At 39.2% G+C, this 27,206-nt stretch overlaps 1 protein-coding gene and 2 pseudogenes across 3 annotated transcripts in view; 1 reads left to right on the plus strand and 2 right to left on the minus strand.

Annotated features, from left to right (window-relative positions):
* Window positions 1-27,206, plus strand: part of LOC308424104 (phosphatidylinositol 3-kinase regulatory subunit gamma) — a gene marked incomplete at its 5' end in the record, with an annotated part of 66,912 nt that overhangs the window by 18,433 nt on the left and 21,273 nt on the right. Inside the window, 3 exons of the mRNA XM_080920996.1 lie at window positions 8,460-8,568; window positions 14,325-14,423; window positions 25,858-26,038. Coding sequence (XP_080777122.1) covers window positions 8,460-8,568; window positions 14,325-14,423; window positions 25,858-26,038 — 389 coding nt within the window. The remainder of the gene's footprint in view (window positions 1-8,459; window positions 8,569-14,324; window positions 14,424-25,857; window positions 26,039-27,206) is intronic.
* On the minus strand, window positions 12,732-13,657 carry LOC308424852 (signal peptidase complex subunit 2-like; annotated as a pseudogene). The gene is made up of 2 exons: window positions 13,174-13,657; window positions 12,732-12,918 (listed from the first exon to the last, which is right to left on the minus strand). The product of its transcript is annotated as a signal peptidase complex subunit 2-like (transcript).
* Window positions 23,834-24,371, minus strand: LOC308423845 (U1 small nuclear ribonucleoprotein C-like; annotated as a pseudogene). Its single transcript has one exon. The product of its transcript is annotated as a U1 small nuclear ribonucleoprotein C-like (transcript).

Consider the following 27,206-nt stretch of genomic DNA (forward strand, 5'->3'; position numbering starts at 1 on the left):
TCTGTGTAGTAACTGGCTGTTTTAATGTTTTCATTCAGAGATAGAGTGTTGCCAGCATCTGATGTGGGATTGGGATTTAGTTGACAAACCCCACTGATGGTAGGGGGTAGGACAAGGTTAATATTATTAAGGTGAGGGGCAGGAGTTCATTTGTCCATGCATGAGCAGAATTGTTCTGTACTTCAGTGCTGCATGCCAAGTATTCACTGGATTGCATGTGGCAGCTCAGTGATGCTGAGGAAGATAGCGTCTAATTGCTGCTTTTGTAAAAAAAGTGAATTAAAACCTCTCCTCCACTATATTAGAAAGATGAATGTTTTGTTTTTCGTTTTGTTTCTATAGAAGGCTTTCAAAAAGTTGAAATTTTAATTAAAATAATACATTTTCTTTTGATATAACTGCTTTTTCTTCCAGAGTAGCTTGATTAAGCAGTTATTTTTCTAAGTATATTTGACCACAAACAGTTATAATATCCTGAGCAGTTCTAATTTGTTATTGCCTTGTGCCTTTAAAATAAAATAGTTTTGGTCTGGGGACTATATTTTAAAAGCCTATTCTGTTTTAATAGTTTTATATTTTGAACCATTAATAATACCTAGTTATTTACAAATATATGCACTGGGATTTTTTGTTTGTTTTCGGACAGTGATTAGCAAAATGTATATCATTTTTCTAAAAATTCAGAATATGGATCTACTAATATGGTCAGTTATAATAGCATGACAAAACTTTCTACTAGAATTTATCATTTGATAAAATATTTCAGGTTTGTTCTAGATCTTTTTTTTTTTTGAAGACACATTCCATATTTTATTTACATTTTAAGACTAACTTTCATCTTAAAATCACATATCCATACACCTATTTTCTTCACTTTTAAGCATGTTTTATTAAACAAAGACTGTAAACAAATTATGTTCTAGATCTTTTATTGCCAATTTATTAGCTTTTGATAAAATTTAAAACTGGATAATCCTTTTGAGAAAGGCTCGTAACATATAGCCCAGGGATTTAACTCTGAATTCTCCTGCTAAAGCCTGCCAAATGCTGGGATTACAGGTCTTTATCATCAGGCCTAGCAGGGAACTTTAAAAAAAAAACCAAATTTGAAAAATTAGGAAAGGGAAATATTGAGGGTTGTTGACATTTTTTTTTAACTTAAAAAATTATGTGTACAGGCGTTTTTCCTGACTCTGTGTGCCACGTTGTATGGCTGGTGCCCACGAGGCTGGAAGAGGGCTTTGGGTCCCCCAGAATTGAAATTACTAAGAGTTGTAAGCCATTATGTGGGTGGCAGAAATCAAAACTAGTCTTCTAGAACATCATTTCGTGATCTCAACCTCTGAGCCATTACTCCAACACCCCGTTTTTTTGAGAGGTCTCATTATGTGTGACCTCAAATCATGAACCACTTGCTTCAGTCTTCCGGGTACTGTGTACCACTATTCATGGTTTCTAATGAAGTCATTGAAGAAACTCCAGCTTCAAGTAGATCAACTAACTAGTTGCAAAAGGGTACTATATATTTTAATGGTTAATTAATATTTAAATTTCTCCTTTATACAGTACAACACAAAACTTTACAAGTGATAGTTTTCTTAAAGGTTTGTTGAAAGGTGGAATCTGAAATCATATTGAGCAACTTTTTTAAATGTGGTATTAAAATTTATTGTTTTAGAGGGCTGGAAAGATGACTCTGCAGTTAAGGATACTTGTTGCTTTTGCATAGGACTTGGGTTCAGTTTCCAACAGTTCAGTTGTCTATAACTCTAGTTCCAGAACATTTCTTCTAACCTATGCAGGCTTTTCCACCCACATGGTACACTTAGGCATATTCAATATTTTTTAAAAAAGATTAATTGGTTTGCTTTGTACTTTGAAAACACCTCTTACTCATGCATGATTTTCTAATATGCATAAAGCTCTTTGAAAATATCAATACATTGTCTCAGTTACTTTTCTGTTGCTGTGAAGATATGTCCAAGGCAACTTGTAGAAAAAAAGAGTTTATTTGGGGCTTACTGAAACTGTAAAGTGAGTCCATGTTTATTATGGCAGAGAGCATAGAATAAGCAGGCAGGCATGGCACTGGAGTAGTAGCTAAGAGCTTATATCCCATCCACAAACAGGAAACAGAGCGAGCCCTAACTGGGAATAGTGTGGGATTTTGAAAAGTTAAACCTCACCCTAGTGACACACCTCCTCCAACAAGGCCATACCTCCTAACCCTTCCCACACAGTCTACCAACTGGAGACCAGGTATTTAAGTATATGAGCCTATGGGGAGGGGTCAGTCTAATTCAAACACTGTTTCTGCTTTTCATTCTTTACTGTTAAGCAACCACATGAGTGACACACATTGATTACTCTCCTGAATGTGATAAAACAAAATCTGAAATCTTAGAGTTCTTGATCTGTATCCCAGAGTGGCCTGGTACTCACTATATCATCCATTTTGTACCAGGATTTATGGGTTATTCTCCAGCCTCAGCCATGTAGATGCTGGGGTCATAGGCAGGCATCACTCTGCCCAGTTGTTTTGTTTTAGAAACAAAGTCTTACTCTGCACAGTACAGGCTAACTTCTGTTTCACTATGTATATAGTCCAGGTTGGCTTTGAAATCTTAGATTTCAGCTTAGAGTTCAGCTTCCATAGTGCTGAAACTACAAGTGTGTGCTACCATACTATATTCAAAGTCCAAAAATCTTTGAGTGTTTATATGCCAAAAATAGGGAACTTCACACCTGATTTCATGTGGTAGCTCACACTTAAAACAGCATAGTAAAGATGTTGCATAAAATTACTTTCAGGCTAAATTTATAGGAAGCATGTGTGAATTATATGTTTAGATTTGTATCCATTATGTAAGGTGTCTTATGTGAATGCAAACATCCCAAAATGTGAAAAGATAAAGGATGTTCAATTTGTATAACCATTAGAGAGAAAGAGAGAGAATGTGTGTGTGTGTCTCTGTGTGTGTGTATCTGTCAGTCAGTCTGTCTGTCTTGAGCCAAGGCAGGATTTGTGTTGGTTCTGGGAACCAAACTCAGGTCCTTGAGTTTGTACTTTACTTCCTGATCCATCTCCTCAGATGTTTTTGCAACAGGTTCTTGTGTAGCTCAGACTAGTCCCACTTTTGCTGTGTAGCAGAGGGTGACCTTGAGCTCTCTACCCCCTGCTTCTACTTCCTAGATGTTTCCATAAAGAGGCCCATGTAACCACACTTGGCTCTGAGTCTCACTTTAATGCAAATACTAGAAATGAATAAATTTGGTAAGGACAGCATTTCAAGAAAGCTGAAATAGGCCAAAAGATGGTCTCTTTTTGCCAAACAGCAAAAGAGTTAATACAGAGGATTGTTGTTGAAGGAAATTAAGTGTGCTGCCTCTCTAAACATTTCATGAATAATAAGAAATCAAAATAGACTTTATATTATGAGAAAATTTGATCTGTATGGAAGATTACACTGACTTATTCCTATAAGCCAAGACCCAATCCAGAGCAATTCCTAACTAGAGTTCTGTGAAGGGAGAGAGGAGTGAAGAAAGTTCAGAAGGAAAGGAAAGCATGTCAGCACGGCAATAGTAGAGTTCATATGGTTTTAGGAAAGAACTGTCTTCCACCAAAACATAGTACGTGCATACATGATCACGTGAAGATCATGACAGAGCTGGTTGCAGTAAGCCAGACATTTCCAGTGTGAGTGGAACTACCTTGTAGACAGTATTGCCTATGATACTTTATAGCTGTAGAGAAGTCAGTGTCTGGCTTGAAAGGACACACTCGCTTTCTCGTTAGAAGTGAATGTGGTTGTTGACTTCAATCTGAAACTTAATAATTTTTTATATTAGTAAGAAAGTAAATCTGCTTATAATGTGTTTTACTGAAAATATCCAGATCTTCTCAGAAAACATTCTTTTCAAAATACTGCTTGTTCACAATATACATGGTTACCCAAGAGTTCTGATAGAAATGTAAGATAAATATTGTTTTTATGCCTGCCTGCTAATGTAACATCCATTCTGCAGCTCAGGGATCAAAAAGTAACTCCATTTATTTATTTGTTTGTTTGTTTGTTAATTATTTTTGTGGAGTCTCTTTGTTCCTTTCACCTTTACGTTGGTTCTGTGGATTAAACTCAGGTCACAAGGATTGTACAGTAAGCTCTTTGCCCAGTGATTTCATTTTTTAATGGCTATAGCATCCACAGATAGTGATCCTTTTGATGAATATGAATGAGTGAGGGAAATGATATATCTTCCAGAAAGGATTCATTATTATAGATACTCTGAAGAAAAAGCAAACAAAAAAGCTGTGGCTGGGAGCATCCCTGCAAAGCCAGCATGCAGGAGATCGAAGCAGGAAGACTGTAACATTTGAGAGCAGCCTGGGCTACTGAATGAGACCTGTCTTTAAAAAGAAGAAACAAATGTTACTCATGGAAGGTAATGAGAATAACATTACCAAGAGCCTGCAGGGATTTGGTTCAGTCATACATGGCATTGCAGGGAGGGGTCAGAACTGCAGCTGTGGTAGAAATGACAAGAGAATCCAAATTAGAATTGGTTTACCGACGTGGAATCTGTTAGTAGAGATACTGTGATGTTGATGAAGTGATGTGAAGGATTTAGGATATTATATAAACCTAGTTGATAAAGCACAGTTTGAGAGACTCTAAATTTTATTTCTATTTTTGTACTTTAAGACAGGTTTTTCTATATAATGAGCCTTGTCTCATACTCACTATATAGCTCTTCATTCTCCTGCTTTAACTCCCTTGAGTACCGTGATTACAGATGTGGAATACTGTGCTAGGCTTTTGCTCCATTTGTAAACGTTCTCTAAAAAGTTCAACATCATCACATGCTACAGGGAATCTTTCCTGGAAGGGAGTCAGTCAGTATGGCAAACTTTCATGTTGCTTTTTTGCTATTTTAAGAAATTGTTACCAGCCTTCAATACTAATGCTTTGACTAGTCATTAGCTATCAATATCAACCTTCTTCTCTGAGATTGTGACTTGCTGAAACCTTAGATATCATTAACATTTTTAGTAATAATGTATTTTCAAAAACACATAACTATTTTTTGGTACACCACAGTACATTGTAAGTTTAACTTACGATAACATTGATGAATCAAAAGCCTAACGTGACATGCTTTATTGCAATGCTTCTTAATGTGGTCATTTATATATAAACCCATAGTTTTAATAAATTATGCCTTACAATTGCCCATTTGAAACCCAGTTCATGATGGGTTTAACTTTAGCATGGCATCTGCCTGTTTTAGACTTTTCCTTATTTCTGCTGTTTTCAGGAGAGGATTCACTTCTTTTCTCAGCTGTGTTTGACATCCCTGAGTCTACAGTCTTCTTAGTTATTTTCCCTGAGTGTTGGAATTGACAATCTGTTGTTTGGTTTCTGTTGCTGTGATGATAAAAAGGAGCAAGAACCGAGTGCACATACTTGTGCTGCTTGCCTTCACTCAGCTGGGTTTCTTCGTTCATGTGCGGTGCAGGACCCTTCCCCCCATCTAGGAAGTGAAGTCACTCACACTGAGCTGGGTTTCCCTACATCCATTAATTTAAGGCAGTCTCTCACAGACATGCTCACACGCCAAATCAATGTATCCATCCTTATTGAGGCTCTTTTCTAATGATTTTATTTTGTCAATCTGACAATTAAAACTAACCATCAGGAGGCTGGTATGCTGGCTCTGTGGTTGAGTGCTTGCTACTCATCCAGAGGACCCTGTTTTAGTTCCTAGCACCCATAGGAGGCTGCTCACAACAGATGAGGGGGTCTAGTTTTTTCTTCTGGCTTCCAGGGTCTCTGTACATGTGTTGCGTACATACAAATACACACACACACACACACACACACACACACACACACACACACACACAGACAAAATAACTAAAATTCGAGACAAGTTTCCTCAAAGGGTAGTCATGGCTGTTTCAGAACTCTCTATGTAAGTTCCCAGGTTGGCCTCAAACTCACAGAGATCCTCCTTCCACTGCTTCCATCAATAAAATAAATCTTAAAGTAAACAAAGCTAACTAACTACCACACAGACCTTATGTAGAATGTGGAGAGGAAGCTAACTGCCTGGGTACTTAGTGGAACTGAGAAAACAACTGAAGGTCTAACTACTTTTTGAGTAGAAACTGAGACAGTTTTGTTTGGGGACACATTCTTTTTTAGATTTATTTATTTAGGTATTTTATTTTTATGAATGCTCTATCTGCATGTGTCTAAGTTATAGTTTTACTGCTGTGAACAGACTCCACAAACAAGGCAGCTCTTACAAGGACAAAATTTAATTGGGTCTGGCTTATTGGTTCAGAGGTTCAGTCCATTATCATCAAGGTGGGAATATGGTAGTATCTAGGCAGATACAGTACAGGTAGAGCTGAGAGCTCTACATCTTCACCGGAAGGCTGCCAGCAGAATAGTGGCTTCAGGCAGCTAGGATAAGGATCTTCTAGCTCATACCCACAGTGACACTCCTACTCCAGCAGGGTCACACCTTCTAATAGTGCCACTCCCTGAGCTGAGCATCACAATATGTATGACTAAGAGTCAAAAGAGAGCATCTAATTCCATTATAGATGGTTGTGAGCTACCATATGATTCCTGGGAATTGTACTCATGTGGTTTGTAAGAGCAGTCAGTGCTCTTAAATGCTGAGTCATTTCTGCAGCCCTTGGGACCCATTCATGAATTTTTCCTTCAAAGTCACATTGTACCTTTTAATTCCTGCCGGCTACAATAACATGAGCTATATTGCTTTTTTGACTGAATTTCCTTTCTTAGGCTTGTGTTTAATTTTAGGGGCTCTATCACTTCAATTTTGTCATTTTCCCCTTTATTAGTTTTGTTGCTATTCTCTGTTGTCTCCTGAATCTCTCTGTTTAAACCTTCAAATGTGTTTATTTGTCATTTGGGATTGATCATAATGTTTTTAGTCCATTTATGTTCTACTCTGTATCAATACTTCATTACTTTCATTGTTGAATAACATTGTGTTACATAGAGATGAACCATAACTTGTCTCATCTCCCGCTATATACTTTCTGTACAAAAACCAAGTTGGGGTATTACAAGTTCTTTAGCTACGAATATCATACAGGTTTTTTTGTGGGTATTTCATTTTTCTTGAATATGTAAAATTGTTGAGCCATCACGTGACTGTTTAGCTTTTGAGGATACCATGCTGTTCTTTAAGAAATTCAAAATTTTTAATCTCTAGCATTATTGTAGGAGAGTGCCTTTCTTCCTCTTCACTCATTTGCTGTTCTGCCTTTGAATTATGACTACTTAATGAGTATAAAATAGTGCCTCATCATGGAATTTCTGTTTCTCAAGGCAGGGTTTTCTGTGTAGCTCTAGCTGTCCTGGAACTTGCTCTGTGGACCAGGCTGGCCTTGAACTTACCGATCTGCCAGCCTCTGCCTCCCCAGAGATTGAAGGTGTGCACCACCACCAATTGGCTCATTATGGAATTTTTGTTTTTGAAGATTATTAAGAACTGTATACATCAAACTAGCCTGGTAATTTCTATGTATCTTAGGCTGATCTCAAACTTCTCTTCAGCCTCCTGAGTGAGTGCTGGGAATATAGACTTTCACAGTCACACCCTGATTTCCATTTGCATTTCCTTGGTGACTGATGATGTTAAGCACCTTTTAATGAGCTTGATTTGGTCTGTGTTTTGTTTGTTTTGGGTTTTGGTTTTCAAGGCAAGATTTCTCCATGTAATCCTGGCTGTCCTATACTCTGCTTGGCCCTCAATTCGGAGATCTGCCTCTGCCTCCTGAGTGCTGGGATTAAAGTTGTGCACCACCATGCCTGTTTATGTTTTGGCCATTTGTATATACTTTAAAAAAATAGTGTGTGAATGTGCAAGTTACACTGTATATGTAGTAGTCAAAAGATGGTTCCCTCTACCTTTATGCAGGCCAGGGCAACTTGAATTTAGGTCAGCAGGCTAGCTCAATATACACCTTACCTGCAGGCCACTTGGTCTACATAGTGCATTCCAGAACAGTTAGCATTACACAGTGAGACCCCATCTCAAGAATAAGAATACCTAAAATACAATATGGTGGCACATTGCCAATATCCAATATAATTTAGTTATTAGTTAGAGTCTTCCTGTTGTACATTGGTCACTTAATAGTTTTTGGAATGAATCACTCAGGTTAGGGCTTTACTTATGTTTCAAAGATGTGAAATTTTACTGAGAAAGTATTTTATGAGGAGGAAAAACCTTTATATTTCAGGCACCTATTAATAACATTTCAAAATGTCCCCGTGGCTCACACTCACCTGACAGCCGACTTGAGTGAGTCCTACTTCATATTAGATATTTCACACAGGAGCTATTTCTGGGTGGAGAAATTAGAAAATGAGTAATTTTCTTATACAAAATAACATACATTTCTCTTCTAGCTCTTCCACCAAAGCCACCTAAGCCAGTGACTTCAGCAGTTACAAATGGAATGAAGGACAGTTTCGTTTCTCTTCAAGATGCAGAGTGGTACTGGGGAGATATTTCCAGGTAAACAAAATGCTACTGTAATTGAATGCAGTGTTTTTAACTGGATTTTGAAGTAGTAGTTAAATAGTTTAATGCTCTACTGGCTTTCATTTAAAAATTACACTTTAAAAAGTATGTGTGTGAATCCTTCAAAAGTGTATTTAGGGGCTCAGAGATTTAAAGTGATTGTGCCAAGCCTGATCACCTGCCTTCAGTCCTCTGCATTCCCATGGTGGAAGAAGGGAACTGATTTTATAAGTTATCCCATGACCCACCTCACATGCATCGTGGCATGTCAACACACACACACACACACACACACACACACACACACGCATGCACAAAATAAAGAAAAAAAAAAACAAGTCTCTAGGGGCTGGAGGTTTTATGTACAGCTCCAGTTCCAGAGAATCCAACATCTTCTGGCCTCTGCAGGCTCTGCATGCATTTGGTAAGTAGACATACATAAAGGCAAAACACTTGTATACAATAAAAAAACCCAAAATCTTGTTCAAAACAAAAGCATTATTCTTTTATTCTCAAGACAAAACAAAAGGAAGATCTTTGGGTTATGAGTGTGATTGTACTTTTCCATATTGTCTGTGTCAAGGATGAACTTTTGAATATATAATCCTTATACATTTAAGATAGTTATCTGTGATTAGAATAAAGGAACTTAGATTCCCTTTACCTGTTCTGTTTTTTAGATAGGCTCTCAGTCTGCCTGAAACTCAATATGTAACAGAAATCCCCTTCTGTCTCCCATCCGTCACCATGCTGGCCTTCCTTTACTTTTCTTTGTAACCCAGTTAGGTCTTGAATTTGGGATCCTCCTCTCTTACCCTTCCAAGTATCTGGGATTACAGACCTGCACTACCTGGCTCAGCTCCCTCACCTTTTTCTCCCGAAGGTAGTGGATCTAAGACCTTTGCATGAACAAAAGTCAGTCGAGGTGGAGCTCAAGAACCTGTGGCGGGGTTTTGTTTTGTTTTTAGTGCTGACCTTGAACCATCTCAAATTTTAGATCTCTTGCCTCAGCCTTTTTGGTGCTAGGATAATAGGCACATTCCACCATGCCCATCTTTAGGTGATTTTGATGCAGGTTTATTAGGTTTTGTTTTCATTTTCTGAGACAGGGTTTCACTGTGTAGTCCCTGCTGAAAGGAAAAAGAGATATCCAGTTGTGAGGAAATCTACTCTTCTCACATGGAGCACCAGTGTTGCTAAAAGATGATGTCCCGGGTTTCAGCACCAATGTTAGGAAAAGGATGAAGAGAGTGGGGGTGATATGGCCCATGGAGGTGTGGTGAGGCCTGGAGGGGAGGGGGATGCCTCTGGAGGATCCATGTTAGGTATCCCTTCCCCCTGAGGGACCAGCCATATGGCAGTATAGTACAGAATAGAGTTTATTCAGGTCATGGGGGAGTTAAGAGGGTAGTAGAGGCAGAAAGAAGAGAGAGGAGTAGAGGCTGGTCATGAGCATGTGGAGAGAGAGGGGGGAAGGGGAAGAGGAGAGGTAAGGGGGGGAAGACAAGGGAGCAAGAGAGAGAGAGAGAGAGCAAGAGCTCAAGAGAACAAAAGAGAGAGAGGAGGGGGCAAACAGTCCCTTTTATAGTGTCAGGTCACTGGTGTGTGGGGTATACCTGGCTGTTGCTAGGTAACTGAGGGGTGGGGCTTACAGAATCCCACCATTCCCCCGTTTTGGTTTAATTAAAAAAGAAAAATTAGAGGTGATGGTGGACTAGGAATAGGGTCATTGTGATCTCTGACTGCTTCAGGCTTGTTTTGGTACAATGTTTCTAGAAAGTCTAGAAAAGTGGGAGTGGGGATATTTGTTCAGTCTTAGAGTTGGCTGTTTCTTTGTTGTCCAGGGTCTGTGGAACCATCTGAGGAAGGTCAGAAGGAATCAGTCAAATAGAAGTGTCCGTGAGGGAAGGCTGAAGCATCTGTAGGTTGCTTCTCTGGAGCTGTTCTAGATGCAATGAGTGCCTGGAGTTGACACGATGCTGGAACACACACTTGTATACATTATGGGTCGAGATTAAGTACACTTGGAAGAAAAAAATTTTGCAGGAGCCGTCCTAGTGCTGCCATTCCTTTCCTCTTATAAAAAGGAGGAAAAGGGGAGAGGGAGGCCAGTAGTGAAAGGGGAATAGGGGTACAGAGTCTCATTGGCTACTTTCTGCTGTCTTGGGGCGTTATAGGGGGTGCAGCAGGCTTTCACTATCGGGGTCCACCTGGTAAATGTTCACATCAGGCTCCTCTATGGACAGTGGCTGGTAATTCTGTAACAGGAACTGATTAATAGTTTGGTTAGGAATTTTTTTGTATCTATCATTGAAGGAATGTAGAAATAAGACTGATATGATTTGGAACAAATTTCTATAGAACGTGTCCTGGATGTCTTAAAACTGTTTGCCATGCCATGAAGAGAGATAGAGGAAAGGTATGAAGTCATGGCAACATCCGAGTCAGGGCAGCTGATAAAGGGTGAGGTAAGGTTATTGGGCAACATCACTGGGAGAGGCTGTAAGTAGCCATTGTGAGTGTGTTCTAGGGAAGTAGCTCGTAGAGCAGGCTGGTCTCAAACTCACAGAGATTGCCTGCTTCCGCCTACCGAGCTGGGATTAGAGGTGTGTGACACCACACCTAGTTTGATGATGTTTAAAAAAAAAATTTCTTTAGTTTTAATGACTACATCATTTCTCCTTCCCTTTCCTCCACGCTCTTTAAATTTATGACTTCTTTTTGTAGTTTCTTTATATAGCTTATTAGAAATAGACATCAAGGAGAGATTTGCTTTTTGGGTTAAATGTAGATTTGGAGAATTTTGAACACAGAGAGGGAATATATGCTTATTCATACATTGTTTGTTAATTTGAATATTGTATCTTTTATTTATATTTTTTTCTCATTAAAGTTTAATGGGTCTTTAGGGTCTTTAATGGTTTGTTTGTTTGTTTTTTTTTTTTTTAATGAGACAAAGTTTCACCATGTAGTTGAATCTGGCTAGAAGCATGCTCTACAGACCCTATTGACCTTGACTTTGTTCTGGTCTCAGCCTCCTCACTGGCTGGTTTACATGCTTGCAGCATGCCTTTTATTGTGCTTTTCTTTTTAAACCCTGGCTGTTTCTGTCGCCGGCTCCACTGATGCTGTGGTGCCTCAGTGTGCCACCTCCCTGACTTGTCTTAACCTTTGTTTTTCCTGCTACCAAATGGTGCTCATCCCAGTTCTTTTTTACCCGTATGATTTTATCTTTTCATTGGTATTAGGTACATTCATACCGTTACACACATAATTTCCATCTGTCTTAAGAACATGTGCATCTTTCTAGCTAAAGCTCTACCTGTTAAAATAGGTCTCCTTCCTGTTCTTGAGCACTTCCTAATCAGGCTTCAACTACTGTAAATAGTGGGGTTATAGAATATTACACATTTGACTGGCCTTTGACTTATTTCAGATATCTTCATAGTTTATTCATGTGTCTGAATTTCATTTTTTTTAAGGCTAAATGTACCCTAATATTTGTAAATGTCACATTTTGTTTATTCAACTAAAATAAGGATTTTGAGGAGATTTGGATTATTTTTTCTTTTTAGCTTTTGTGTATATGAATATATATATATATATATACACACACACACCCACAAAAATGGTGTGTAAAGGAAAGCTGTCATACTTAAGAAGTTGTATCCTGGATTTTAGGAAATAGTTGCTGATGCAGGGTCAACACAAAGTCAGCAACAAGTTAACAATACCCACTCTCCAAGACAGGGCCTAGCTCCACAGCCCAAGATGGCCTCAAACTCAATACCCCTTCCTGCCTTCTGAGCTCTGGGATTAAAGGTAAACACTACCTCCCCCCAGCAAGGTTAGCAGTTCTCAAGAACTGAGCATGCAAACACTGCATGGCACAAAGCTATACTGTGTAAAGTACTATTAAGCACAAAGGAAAAAGTAGGTTTAGCTTTTACAAAAATGCTTCTCAAGGAAAACAATGGAAAAACAGTCAGCTAACCTAGGCTACAGCTAGCCATCAAAGATACAACTTTGCATATCTGTACTAGGAAATTCTATTCATCCAGGGTAGACGTTAGCAGTTGTTACTTAACCAAGCTTAAGCTTCCTGTCTTCCCTACCCACCAGTAATTCGTATTATCCAGCAGAACTTTTAGAATTGGCTACTTTATTTTTCTTTCTGTGGCAAGACTGTCATGGAGCCTGAATATTTCAGGTTCATATGCATCCATGACCAATGTCCCGCTGTGGTCAAAGAACTTAGCAATGGACTTGGTAAACTTGGCTTCCCGCTGCTGCTTTGTCCTCCCACTGATGAAGGTCAACTTCAGGGTGTATTTGTCATCAAACCTTTTTTTTTTTTAATTCATCTTTATTTTATTTTGCATGTGCATGTGTGTGCTTTGTTTTTCTTTTTAAGATTTTTTAAAATTCATTATATATAAGTACACTGTAGCTGTCTTCAGATACACCAGAGGAGGGCATCAGATCTCATTACAGATGGTTGTGAGCCACCATGTGGTTGCTGGGATTTGAACTCAGGACCTCTGAAAGAGCAGTCAATATTCTAAACCACTGAGCCATCTCTCCAGCCCATCGTCAAACCTTTTGAGGCTGGAGGACAGCTGCCAAATATCATCAGGATCCATTCCTGTAGGGTCTTTCTGCGGGCCACAAGAAAGATGCTCTTCTCATTATATGAGGTATAAATGGTCAGAATCCTCATCATCACAAAATAGGACACGACGCACAAAGCCAAAACTGGCTTGGACTCTGGAAAGGGATGCATGTAATCCCAAATCAAAGCCACTATGGCAAAGAAGCAGGAGATGGTACATATGGTGAGGCGGCCGTCGATGAGACCAAAGTTCTCCACATACTTGTATTTTCACAGGAGTACCTTTTTGGCAGAATCATCCAGAGAGTTTTTCACAGCTGATCCATCTCACTTATCAATTTTTACAGGCTTATCATCAATCCACTTATCCAACAAACCACTGTGGCTGCTGCTTGTCCCGCAGCTGGGGCCGCCTCCAGCCCCACTACTGCCTCCTCCACCACCGCTTCTCCCGCCTTGTGATGCCGCCATCTTGTTTCCCTCTGTGTCTCCCTCCCATCGACTTCTTGCTTTTGATGATTTTTGGGTATTTACCCAAAAAGTGGGATTGCTAGATGATTTGTTAATTCTGTGTTTAACTTTTGGAAATGATTTAATACATTTTATATTAAATTCAGTAGACCAATATAATAAGAGTTTATTTAAATTATACCTTAACATCATGTTTTATTGGAATCGAAGGATCTTTTATGTCTTACATTCCACTGAATAATGTTTCTGAAATCCTTAAGCTGTAGAAGGAATGTGTTAATGCTGATTGAAATTAGAATGCACTGTGTTGATAGTCTGTGAACTTCAGTGAATTTCCCCTCTGCTCAGTAACAGTGCCACAGCCACTTAAAGCCAAGACTCTCTTCCTAAACAGCTGTGGGTTTTCTTGAAGATCTTCATGTTCAGACCTGCTTAAGAAAGCCCCAATGGCTTATTAGACAGTTGAAACCTGGAGGAATTAGACATCAAGAAGTCTTTCCCTAGATACCAGAAATACAGTAAGATTCTGTTTCCACAGGGAGGACCTGCATGCCTGCTGGAGACTTGGGTATGGTAACTTTCTAGCTGGTCTTGAGGTGACATGTGAAGACAACCAGTGTTTAAGGTTTTTTCCTTTTCAAATGTTTCCTATAATTTTGCTTCTCAGGGAAGAGGTAAATGACAAATTGCGGGACATGCCAGATGGTACCTTCTTGGTTCGTGATGCCTCAACAAAAATGCAGGGGGACTATACATTGACTCTGAGGTAAGTGCTTTCCTACTTTTGGCTGGTGTCCTCCTAGCATAAAAATATAATGAGTTCTGTATTTTATTTAAATCTTTATGTATTTTCTACTTTTTATTAATTTAGGCATATAATTTTTAGTTTTGCTAACATCTTAACTTTAAAATACCTTTGTTGTACATAAAATACTTAATCATAAAATGGTGCCTATTTTTTATTTTAAATATATGTATCAATAAGATAAAAAGGCTAAAATTCCTAAATGTTAGAAAATAAGGAATATATTCTTATTCTCTTACCTTCATTAATGAAATCATGGGTGTAGCTTAATTCTCCAAAAGCTCTATTTTTCCTAATGTGGGCTTTAGGGATTGGAACTCAGCATAATTTTGACAGATTAGGATATATTGGTATTTTATAAATTGTAGAGATTTGACACTTTATACTTAACAAGAGCGGGACATATATTAAAAACAGGCCAAGAACAACTTCATTAGCTATTTCAACATTTAAGTTTAGTCATTAGAATCGCTTAATGGCAGGTTGGAGAGACTGCTCAGTATTTAAGAGCATATGTAGAGCCTTTGTGGACCTGATTTTGGTGGCTCTTTGAACCCACATCAGATGGCCCATAGCTGCCTGTGTCTGCAGCTTCAGAAGATATGATGCCCTCTTTTACCTCCATAAACACATGCATAATTTAAAATAAAATGTTAAGATGACCTAGCTGTAATAAAGTTTTGTGATTTGGTTGTATAATCTTAGTGGTTCATTCACTTACTGATTCATTAAAAGCTCATCATACTAGGCAAGAACTCTACTAATACATCTCTAGCTATTATTTATTGACACAGGGTCTTACTGTTTAGCTCTTGCTAACCTGGAATCATTATCTAGACCAGGCTGGCCTTCACCTCAAGAGATATCCTTTCCTGTCTCTGACTCCTTGTATTGGAATGAAAGGATCATAGGTGTGTATGAGGTGGTGTGTGGGCACACAAGCCATTGAACACATATGGAAGCTAGCAGACAACTTTGTGGGTTCAGTTCTTTTTCCACCTTTAATTGGGTACTGTGAAGCAAACCATGTGACCAGCCTTGTGCAGTAAATGCCTTTACCCACCAAGCCATCTCACTGGATCCCTAGTTTTTTTTTTTTTTTTTTTTTTTTTTTTTTTTCCAAGATAGGGTTTCTCTGTGTAGTTGTAGTCCTGGCTATTCTGGAACTCACTCTATAGATCAGACTGGCTCAAACTCAGATCCACCTGCTTCAATTAAAGGTGTGTGCCACCTTGCCAGGCTCTAGAAAGTGTTTTAATCTCACGGAGATGGTATTTCATCCCCAAATTCTTAGTTACACCTACCAAAATTTACAGTTATTTATGTTATGTGCAAGAGAAAAGCCTGTGAATGTTATTTATGTAACTGGTCAGGCTGATGAGTCTACAGATAGGCACTTGCTGCCATGCTGCATATTTTGAGTTTGATCTCTAGGGCACACATGGTAGAAGGAGGGAACTGATTGCTACAAATTGTTCCCTTCTCACACAGACTCAGTAGCATGCGAGAGCACGCACACACGCACGCACGTGCACACATGCACACACAGTAACAGAGTAAATAAGTAAATAAATGGAATAGTTTTGTAAGGTTATATAACTTTGATGAAGTTGCATTTTTCTTCACGAATGAAGATAAGGAGTGCTTTTCTCGTCTAGGACCACTTAGGACTTGACGATAAAAGGTATTAGGGTGTAGAGTTGGCTCAAGGATTAAGAGCACTGGCTTGCAGAACGAATGGGTTAGTTTTCAGCACCTACATGGGCAGCTCACAGCCAGCCAGTCATAACCCCAGTCCTTGGGGATCTGACACCCTTTTCTGACCTTGGTGGGTATCGGTCATATTTAGGGGATATATACATACATGCAAACAAAATACTTGTATACATATAGTAAAACAGTTTTTAGAAAATTAAAAGAATCTTCAATATTTACTGGTTTGCATGGGTTAATTCCTTGAATAACATTACTCAAAGGACCCCGTGATCTTCTCCTTCAGAAGTAGTCCATTTTATTGTTGAATAGTAATAAAATTTAGAAGATTGTCTTTACATTGGGCATGATTCTTAGGATCTGGAATATTGATATATTTAAGATATTTACCCTGAGGAGTTTATAATCTAAGTGTGGATAGTGGAGTAGGAGAAACAGATGCTCCCTATACCTTGATTGCTTCATTGGTGTTCCTTCAATTGCCCTTCTTACCTAGGCTGTTCTAGAACTTGCTATGTAAACCAGGCTGGCTTCAAACTCACAGAGATCTGCTACTCTGCCTCCATGTACTTGAACTAAAGGTGTGAACCACCATGTTCAGCTCCTGCTTTTTAACTGTTGTCACTATTTCTCTACTTTCCATCTTTGAATTTTATTACTCTAGGGCCTTCATATAAATAGAACCATGCAAGTACTTTCCTTCTGTGTCTTGCTTCCCTTTTTATTTTTTTACTTAAAAAAAATTTTTTTGTATGTGAGCATACTGTAGCTGTCTTCAGACACCAGAACAGGGCATCAGATCCCATTACAGATGGCTATGAGCCACCATGTGGTTGCTGAGACTTGAACTCAGGACCTCTGGAAGAGCAGTCGGTGCTCTTAACTGCTGAGCCATCTCTCCTGTTTCTTGTCATTCTTAAGTTTAGTATCTTTAAGGTTCAGTATATGTTACAGCATAGTTTCAAATTATATTTCGTTTGAGGCTGGATAATATTCTATTGTATGTATGTAATTTATTTTAGTTTTTCATTCATTGATAGATGTTGGCAAGAAAAAAATGTATTACTTTTGTTGATAACAGTTACCACAATTCTCCTTGAACCTAGATTCTAGAGTGTAAATTGTCTATAACTATCCTTTAAGGTTTTCATTCTTTGTCAAAGAGCTGGTTTTCAGTGAGTATTTGAGTAGAGCATAGGATTAAGGAAAGGGCAGAGAGTTTCATCAGAGGCAGTGACTTGGGGGCTCTGCTAGGCAGACAAACAATGGACTTAATTCAGTTTAATAAATAGTTAATCTCAGGAATATTTAATTACACAGGACATTTAACAAGTTAAAACTTTTGTCTGCTGTAACTTCCACCTAGGAGACAGAGGCAGGAGGATTGGTAAATTCAAGCTTACCTGGGTGACTTACTGAGACTATCTCAAAATAGGAAGTGAAAGGCGGAGTGTTTGAAGAGATGGCTCAGTGGTTAAGATCACCGGCTGTTTTTCTAGAGAGCCCAGGTTTAGTTCCCTTCATCTATATGGCAGCTCATGATCATTTATAACTGCTGTTCTCGAGTATCTGATTTCCTTTTCTGACCTCCACGGGTACCAGGGACTCACATGATGCACAGACGTACATACAGGCAAACATCCATGCACATCAGAAACTGTTAAAATAGGATGTGCATGCAGCTTAGTGGTGGAGCGCTTGTTTAACATGAGTGAGGACCTAAGTTCCATCTCCAAAGAAAACAAATTCTGCCTAAAGGACCACTTAGTCAGGTAAAGTCAAAAGAAGTAAGAAAGGTGTATTGAACAAGAGTTAAAATAATGGAGTTTCAAAAAAAAAAAAAAAAAAAAAAACCCAAAACTTTGGATGTAAGAAGTTAAAAAGATTTTAAGGGCATAATGAAAGCTGACCTTTATGGAAGAAATGACATTTTATGTGTAGAGATGGGGATGCGTTACCAGGGGAGATAATACGGGGGTAGGAAAGGTGGAAGTGAGAAGCCATCTGTGTGATGCAGTCAGTCCCATTTGGATCGGATTCGGGCTGAGTAACGTTTGTTAAGAAGAAGTGGTAGGGAATAGAAGGTTCGAGAGCTTAGAAAGCCTTGAGTTCTAAAGTTTGGAGTTTATATTTAATATTGTAGGTGGGTGTAGAGAGGTTATGATCAAACTATATTTTAAAAGAAAGGAGAAGCTGTGGGAGATGCAATCCAGTTGATGAGTGCTTGCCTAGCATTTGGGAGACCCTTGAGTTTGATTCTTAGGATCAGGTGTGCTGATACATGTCTGCAATCTCAGCATGATCCCAGGAGGATCCTAAATTCAAGGTCATATCTGGCTATGTAATGAGTATGAGGCCATCCTGGGCCATATGAGACCCTGACTTAAAACAACAAAACAATTAAAGAAATAAAGATACATACTGAGGAATCTTTTACAGAGTGAGAGCTAGTTATGATTGAATTTAGGGCTTATTGCTCATAAATATTAATTTACTGAGCACCAACAGTGTTGATACTCTTCTAAGTAAAGAAAAGGACAGCGGAGCACAGCCTCCCTTCTAGTGAGAGGGAGGGAGTGAAGACGTAGAGACAATACAGGACATTAAAAAAAGAAATGAGCTGAGACAACATCCTAGCCCGTGAGGTGCTGCACAAGGGAGAACGATGCCCTCAGGAGTGTGGGACGAGGAGGCTCAGAAGGACTTCTGATGCAGTGGCCTCTGAAAGCTGAACTAGAAATCTCCAGCCAGAAAGGTGGACCCAGGGGAGAGAACAACAAATACAGAAGCAATCTGGGCGAAGATTTAATTATCAAGCAGAGAATTAAAGTGAAATAGTTAAAATTAAAATGGAAGCAAATTCATTTAATAAGTAAATCTTAAAAAAATAAATAAAATTTAATAAATAGAATGGAAGCAAGCTTTGCAGAAACTTAATGAGCTGTGAGAAGGAATTTGAATTTTATTTCTAAATATAAAAATATTGGTAGATAATTATATGCAAAGGATGGCATAATCCAATCATGATTGCACACTGTCCCTAAGATGTTCCAGCTATGGTAGGACAAGACTAGAGATAAAAGGTTATGGAGAATTAAGACTAAAAAAGAGCTTGGTAACAGGACTGGAAGAAGTTGAAAGTGATCATGGTTTGAACTTGCTAAGCTTAAGACTATGTGTTTCATCTGCAGAAATAGGAAAGTCAAGTCAGCTATTTTTTTTAACCTTTAATTAAAAATTTTATTTTATATACCTTGGTGTTTTGCCTGTATATATGTCTGTGTGAGGATATTGGGTACTCTGGAACTGGAGTTACAGACAGTTGTGAACCTCCATGTGGGTGCTGGGAATTAAACCTGGGTCCTCTGGAAAAACAGCCAGTGCTCTTAATTGTTGAGATACCTCTTCAGCCCCCAGATGTTTATTTTTATTTATGTGTATATGTGTGTATGCCTCAGGAGATCAGAGACCATCAGCCTCCCAATGTGGTTGCTGTGAACTGAACTCAGGTTCTCTGAAAGAACAGATAGCAAATATCTTTTCTTTCTTTCTTTCTTTCTTTATTTCTTCTTTCCTTCCTTCCTTCCTTCCTTCCTTCCTTCCTTCCTTCCTTCCTTTCTTTCTTTCTTTCTTTCTTTCTTTCTTTCTTTCTTTCTTTCTTTTCTTCTTTTTAATCTAAAACAATGTTTCTCTGTGTAACAGTCCTGGGTATCCTGGAACTTGTTAGGATGTCCTTGAACCCAGAGATCTGCCTGCCTCTGCCTCCCAAGTGCGATGACTAAAGGCATTTGCTACCATTACCTGACATTAGTCTCTGAGACATTTCTTCAGTCCATCTACTGCAACCTCTTTTGAAATAAGTATTGATTTTTAGCTCTCTAGAACTTTTAGGAAAATATATACCTTAAGATACATCTAGAGATGGGGGTTTAATTCTTATGAGACCACATAGCACCTAGAAAAAGTACTAGGTACGGTATGTGTAGAGCCAACAAAATTTCAATGAAAAATGTATAAAGTGACTAGGGTAAAAGCTGAGACAGTTTTTTAAAGAGAGTAACTTTGTAGTCAGGTAAAAGACAAGAGTGGAATAAAGCATCATCGGGGTTTGTGCAGAAGCAGGAGGCAATGGTGGCGCGTGCCTTCAGCCCTAGCACTTGGATGGCAGAGACAGGCACATTTCTGAGTTCAAGGCCAGCCTGGTCTACAGAGCTAATTCCAGGACAACCTGGGCTACACAGGGCACACTATGATCTGTCTCAACAAAATAACAAAACAAAACCAGAAACAATTGTATAAACTTAGTAAATAGTTTTCTTATTAACTATCTGGTACATAAAATGTTTAAAATCTGTTGTTTACCCCACATTGATCAGATGCTAGGGTACAAAGAGGAATATCACACTAATCTTTTGATTAACAGAGGGGGGGGGGGAGAGAGAGAGAGAGAGAAAGAGAGAGAGAGAGAGAGACATAAATTATAATGCATGATGATGTATCTATTTCTACTGCCTTGAGTGCATGGTCCATTATTGCAATTACCTCTATAAAAATACTCTCAATATTTCTCTTAAATTTAACTCTCCACCTACTTTCCTGTACTTCAGCAGGAATGTGGAGAAAAAACAGACCACTGTGACTAATCTCACCTCAGACTCTTGGCTATGGCCTTAATTGGCCCTTTAGTAGCTGCACTTCTTCCTTGCACACTCCCTTTATCCTCCATTTTCCTGGATGACAGTCTTACATGTTCCTTGCTTCCCTGCAAATCTTCAATTTTCTTTAGCTAAAGATTTTTTTTTCCTGTTTCACTGAGAATCTAAACACATAAGAGAACTTCCTCATACTCTACTGCCATAGTTTTCAGTATCTGCACAGTATGGCAAATATTTTGCCTTTTTCCTAGTCTTGTGAATAATTGCTTTGGCCTCAGTTTTAAGCCTACAGCTCAGTGGCTGAGCACTTGCTTTGCATCAGTGAAGCCTTAGGCTCAGTCCCTAGTATCCTCCCATTCTCCACTTCCTCAAGTACTTATCCCTTTGTTCCTCTCCTCTTTCTCCTTTTTCTTTTCTTTTCCTTTTTTTCTTTTCTTTTTTTAATTGAGTCTCACTATTTCACCTGACTGACCTCAAACTTTCTATGTAGACCAGGCTGACCTCAGACTCAGATTCCATCTCTGCTGTGATCAAAGGTATGTGCCACCAAATGGCCTTACCTTTAGTTCATTTGAGTTGGATTTGTGTAGTTATCATTAGCTGAAACCATTTAAGCCTTCATTCGAGGTCTTATTTTGTTGAACCCAGTGTTTGTTGTATTTGTTGGAAATCTTATTTTGAAGACTTTATTTTAAAATGCAATTTTCAAAAAAGATGTGTTTTAAATTATGTGTTTTGTGTGGGTAAGGGGATTTGCATGCAAGTGCCCGTAGATGCAGAGTAGGCAACTGATCTGGAGCTGCTTGTTTTGGTTCCTCACAGTGGGAATGAGTTTGGTTCCCAACATCTATAAATCGAGCTTCAGAGGGTGTGAAGCCTATGACCTCATCAGACACCTGTAAGTTTGAGTGCACACACATATTTAATTAAAAATAAGTCTTTTTAAAACGAAAGCCTCACTATAGTCTACAAGGTGTTTCTGATCTCATATTTCCTCTTATAGCACATACTGTTTGTCTTTTGGTCATTTAGCCCTTAAACCACTGGTCTCCTGCTGGGCTTGATTAATTCATTTATTTTTAAAAGGTTCCTAGGTAGCCATGGCTGGCCTAGAACTTTCTATGTAGAACAGGCTGGTCTTGAACTCACAAAAATCTGCCTGTTTTACCTCATGAGTATTGGGATTAAAGGTGTGTACCACCACTCACTAGCCTTTAGTGTTTTTATTTTTACTATATTTACTTTGTTTGTCTACATGTGTGTCATAGTGTGTTTGTGGAGGTCAGAGAGCAACTAATGGGTGCTGGTTTTTTCCTTCTTCTAAGTAGGTTCTGAGACTTGAGCGGAAATTGTCAGGATTTGTGTTGGGGCCCTTACCTGAGTCATCTCCATGGCCCTTCTTTCACTTACTATTTTAGTCTGAGGCAAGAAGTTTGAGGCTGGTTAGATCTACACAGCAAGTTCCAGGCCAACCTTGGCTATAATGTAAACCTTGTCTCAAAGCTGAAACCCAACCCAAAAATCAGAATGCAGCCCCTTCCCTCCTCAAGCCTCAGACCCATGGAGTGCGTGTGTGATGTCTGCAGACATCACAGAGAACGTGGGCTGCACGTGCTGCTTCTGTCATTGTGTTCATAGCACTCTGTGCAGTTCCTGGTATAAAGACGTTTGTAGGTATCTGCAGCAGAGTAACATCCCGAGTGAGGCAAGATTTACTTATCTAACATGACTTAGCCAGTGCTGGTTCAGACTTGTGGAATCTGACCTTGGGTAGTTTATTTTAGTCATATTTAAGTACAACACAATTTTGGAAAAAAGCTTCTTGATGAAAATTAACTCAATGCTATGTATACAACAAAGCTTTACATTGAAACATTTTACAAAGTCTGGCCTCTTCCATAAAGATGGGTTTGGTTAGGTCAGAAACAAGGCTCAAAATAAGAGTTTAGGGAGAATGACTGAGTAAATGTAATAGCCTGTGGGGTCAGGTTTGGCCTGGCCCCAAGGTAACATAGGCCTTGCTCAGACTGTGGTAAAGTACAAGTCCATCTTCCATAAAGATGGACTTAGTGACTGAGAAGCAGTGCTTAAGATCTAGAGCAAGAGTCTGGGATAAAGAAACATAACAGTCTCTGGGACTAGGGTAAAGCCCCGACCTACAGGGGTTTGGAGAGATGGCTCAGTGGTTACGAGCACTGGCTGATCTTCCAGAGGTCCTGAGTTCAAATCCCAGCAACCACATGATGGCTCACAGCCATCTGTAATGGGATCTGATTCTTTTATGGTGTGCAGATGAACATGCAGACAGAGCACTCATATACATAAATAAATCTTAAAAAAAAAAAAAAAAAAGACTGGCCCTACAGACAGCAGAGATCCTCAGTGACCAAGGCAACTGTTAAAAGAAAGCATTTAATTGGAGCTGGCTTACAGGTTAAAGGGTTTAGACTAGTGTCATCATGGCAGTGTGCAGGCAGAAATGGTGTTGAAGTACTTGGAAGTTCTACATCTAGATATGAAGGTAGCAAGAAGAGAGACTGTGCTTAGCATGGGTCTCTGAAACCTCAAAACTCAGCCCACAGTGAAACACTTCCTCCAACAAGGCCATATCTCTGAATCCTTTCAGATAGTGCTGCTCCCTGGTGACCAAGCATTCAAATTTATGAGTCTTTCTGTGGAGACCATTCTTATTCAAACCACCACACCAGGTTATTAACTGTACATTCCCAGCCTTCTGGGTGTAAAACAGGTATATACACCCCTCCCTTTTCCCAATTTTCCTAGTGCTTATCTATGAGCACAAGGACTTCATGTCCTCTATAGATGCTCAGCACATTAATTTGAATGAGTTTTTTTTTTTTTTTCTCAAAAGAGCTGAGGATTTTATTTTCATACTTCACAATGTAAGAAAAACTGAACTTTTTTGTCACTTCTCTCCAGGAGCATTCTGTTAGGAAGGAAGTTCTTTGTCCTGCAATTACTAAACCGTCAGGCTCAGCACCAAGAGCTCCTAGTAAAACAACAAGAACAACAAAATGATAAAGAGTGAGCGCTTCTGCTCTTATCTGTCTGGCCGGGTCATGCCAGGCCGTGTGGGCAACTTCATAGGGCGGGCGGGAGGTCTCATCATTGGAGGCCCGGGCATCATGGGCATGTGACCTCCCATGGGTGGTCTCATCCCAGGAGCTGGTCCCACAGGCATCATCCCAGGAGGAGGAGGAGGGCCCATCATTGGCATCATGGGAGGGCCTCCCATGTGGGGTGCAGGCATCACGCCAGGCCGAGGAGGAGCCGGGAGACTGGGGGGAGGTGGGATCATGGCCCCTGCAGGCGGAGGCGCAGAGAATGGAGCTGGAGGATCTTTCCTTGTTGAAACGCAGCCGTTGTTTTGTCAACCAGGCTCTGGGCCTGCTCTTCCATCCATTTCTGGTAATAGCCTTTCACATTCTCTTTGTTTCCGACCACTGCAGTGTGTCTTCCTCACAGACGGAGAATCGTGGGTAAGATACGTATCACAGTAGTCGCAATAAAACTCAGGCATGTTGCTCCACAGGCCGTTGGCTACCCGGGTCTCCCCCCCCCCCCCCCCCCGCCAGGAACTGACGCACAAAGGCCTTGAATGAGTTTTAAATGAGACCATCTTGGATTTATTATCTTTCTCTGTATGTCTGTGTATACATCTATGCTAATCTCATACTATTAGTTGATCCTTGTAATGTGCATTTTATAGGAATATTTCATCATCTATCTAAACACTGACCTAAGCGTGTGTAATTTGAATTCTAGTCTATAGATTCAGCCCTATCTTACCTTTTTTCATAAGATTTTCATAAGTCCCAGTGGATCATTTGTCGTGTATTATAAATGCACAGCATAAAGCATGTAACCCCTCCCCCACACCATGGTGCTTTTAGAGAAGCTGGATTGGAATAGCATCATATTTTGCTCTTATATGATAAATCACCTGGTATGTGTTTAGATTATGCTTTATGGGGCTTATAAAATATTGCCACTTTAATTTTAGTTATAAATTCCTTTTTTTCTTATTTCCCCCTCTTCTCTTTGATTTTCTTTCCTGGGAAAAGGCCTTGTAGTCCAGATATACTAGCTTCACAGACTTGCTCCTCCTTCATAGTTCCAGGTTTACAGGAATGTGCTACCATACTTGTCTTATAAATGATCTTTAAGGGATTGTTTGGACTTGACTCTGTGAATGAAAGTGGCCCGAGGTACTAAAGCACTAGGTTACATCTGTAATATGAACCTGATTGTATTGGTGACACCAAGAAAAATGTTGATAATTCCTTTTATAAAGATGGCTTTTGCTTTGCTCAAAGATAGAAATTGCCTCTATTCTCCATGACAAATTTTTAAAAATTCACAAAATAACCCAAAATAATTAAGTTATTTATGTTTTAGTTACTTTAAGTAATATTTTGGGCTTAATTTCTCATTATTGAATGCTATATAGATTTGGGTATTTTGTTTTGTTGTGAGACAGGGTCTCTCTATGTAGCCCTGACTTTTCTGGAAGTCATGGAGACCAGGTTAGCCTTGAACACAGAGATTCTCTTGCCTCTTCCTGAGAATAAAGATGTGTACCACCACACCCATCTCAGATGTGCTGATTCTTAATAACTAAGGTATTTTATGGACAAAAGAAATAAGAGAAGAAAAAAACAAAAGAAAGGAGGAAGCCAGGTGTGATGGCCCTATGCTTGGAGACAGAGGCAGGGGCATCTCAGCTGTTCAAGACCAGTCTGATCCACAAAGCAAGTTCTAGGACAGCCGTATCTATGCAGAGACCATGTTGTAAAAACACAAAACAAAACAAAATAAAAAAGGTAAGAAAATAGTATAAAATAATATATAGTTTAAACATATAATTACATATGCTGTTTTACCTGGCCTATTAGCAAAATAACACATTTATTTGATGTGAACTATGTTTTTATATCTCCATATGAAATTAGTGTTTTAATAGAATTCTGGGGAAAATGCTACAATTATTGTTTTGTTGTTTACAGGAAAGGAGGAAATAATAAATTAATAAAGATCTATCATCGGGATGGCAAATATGGCTTTTCTGAGCCCCTGACGTTTAGTTCTGTGGTGGAGCTCATTAATCATTATCACCACGAATCTCTTGCTCAGTACAACCCCAAACTCGATGTGAAGCTGATGTACCCAGTATCCAGATACCAACAGGTACGAGTATAGGAATTCTCATAGGATTATTTCATACAATTTTATTCTACTAGGCTTATTAGTTTATATTAATTTTCTTAATTAATCCATCAGAAGCAGGTAGGTCTCTGTGAGTTTCAGGTTAGCCAGGGCTCTGTGAAACCCTGTCTCAAAAAGGAAGGGAAAGAAGAATAAGCTACACTTCTTAAGTAACATCTTAAGTATATTAGTTTAGGTTTTTCGAAGGAGGGTTTCATGTAGGTGGGCTGGCTTTAAAATCACTATGTAGCTGACCATAACCTTGAATTTATGATCTTCCTGCCTTATTCTGAATTCTGGGAGTCTAGGTTTTTGCTATCACACCTCACCTTTTGCCGGGGGAGGGGTGTGGTTGGAGGGGGTTTATATGTGAGCCCAGAGGATATCCTCAGGTCCCTTCAGGACCATTCACATTTGAATTTGAAGTCAGTCTCTCATTGGAACCTGGGGTTTACTGATTAGCCTAGGCTGGATGTCCCAGAGATCCACCGATTTCTGCCTCCCTAGCAGTGGGATTCAAGCATGTGCCACCAAACCTCACTTTATATCTAGGTGCTGAGGATCAGATTCAAATCTTCATGTTTATGTAACAAGCACTTACTGACTGAGCTATCTCTCCGGCCCTATTTCTTTCTTTTCTTTTTTCTTTTTAATTTAAAAGTTTTATGTATGTGGTCCATTGTGTGTGTCTGAAAGGTCAGGAATTATGACATTACACTTCATGGAGCTGGAGTTAGAGGCAGCTTTAAACTGCTGCATGTGGATGCCGGAAATGAACCTGAGACCTCTGGAAGAGCAGCAAGTGCTCCCAACCACCAGGCCATCTCTCCAGTTCCTCCAGCCTTAAAACTTTTACTATATTTTACTTTATGTGTATGGATGTTTTGCCTGCCTGGTATGTCTGTCTGTGCATTTATATAAGGTGCCCATTAAGGCCAGAAGAGGGCATTGGATTCCTTAAAACTGTCACAGATGGTTGTTAGCTATCACATGGGTGTTGGAAATCAAACCTAGGTTCCCTGAAAGAACAGCCAGTGGCCTTAAGCACTGAGCCATCTCTTTTGGCCCCATATTTCTTAATTTTTATATTATTTTTATGACTTAAAATCTGATCGTAGTGTTAACTAGAAAGTGGTTTTTTTTTGTTTTT

Source organism: Micromys minutus, assembly GCF_963924665.1.
Source record: "Micromys minutus genome assembly, chromosome: 9".
Lineage (NCBI taxonomy): Eukaryota > Metazoa > Chordata > Mammalia > Rodentia > Muridae > Micromys > Micromys minutus.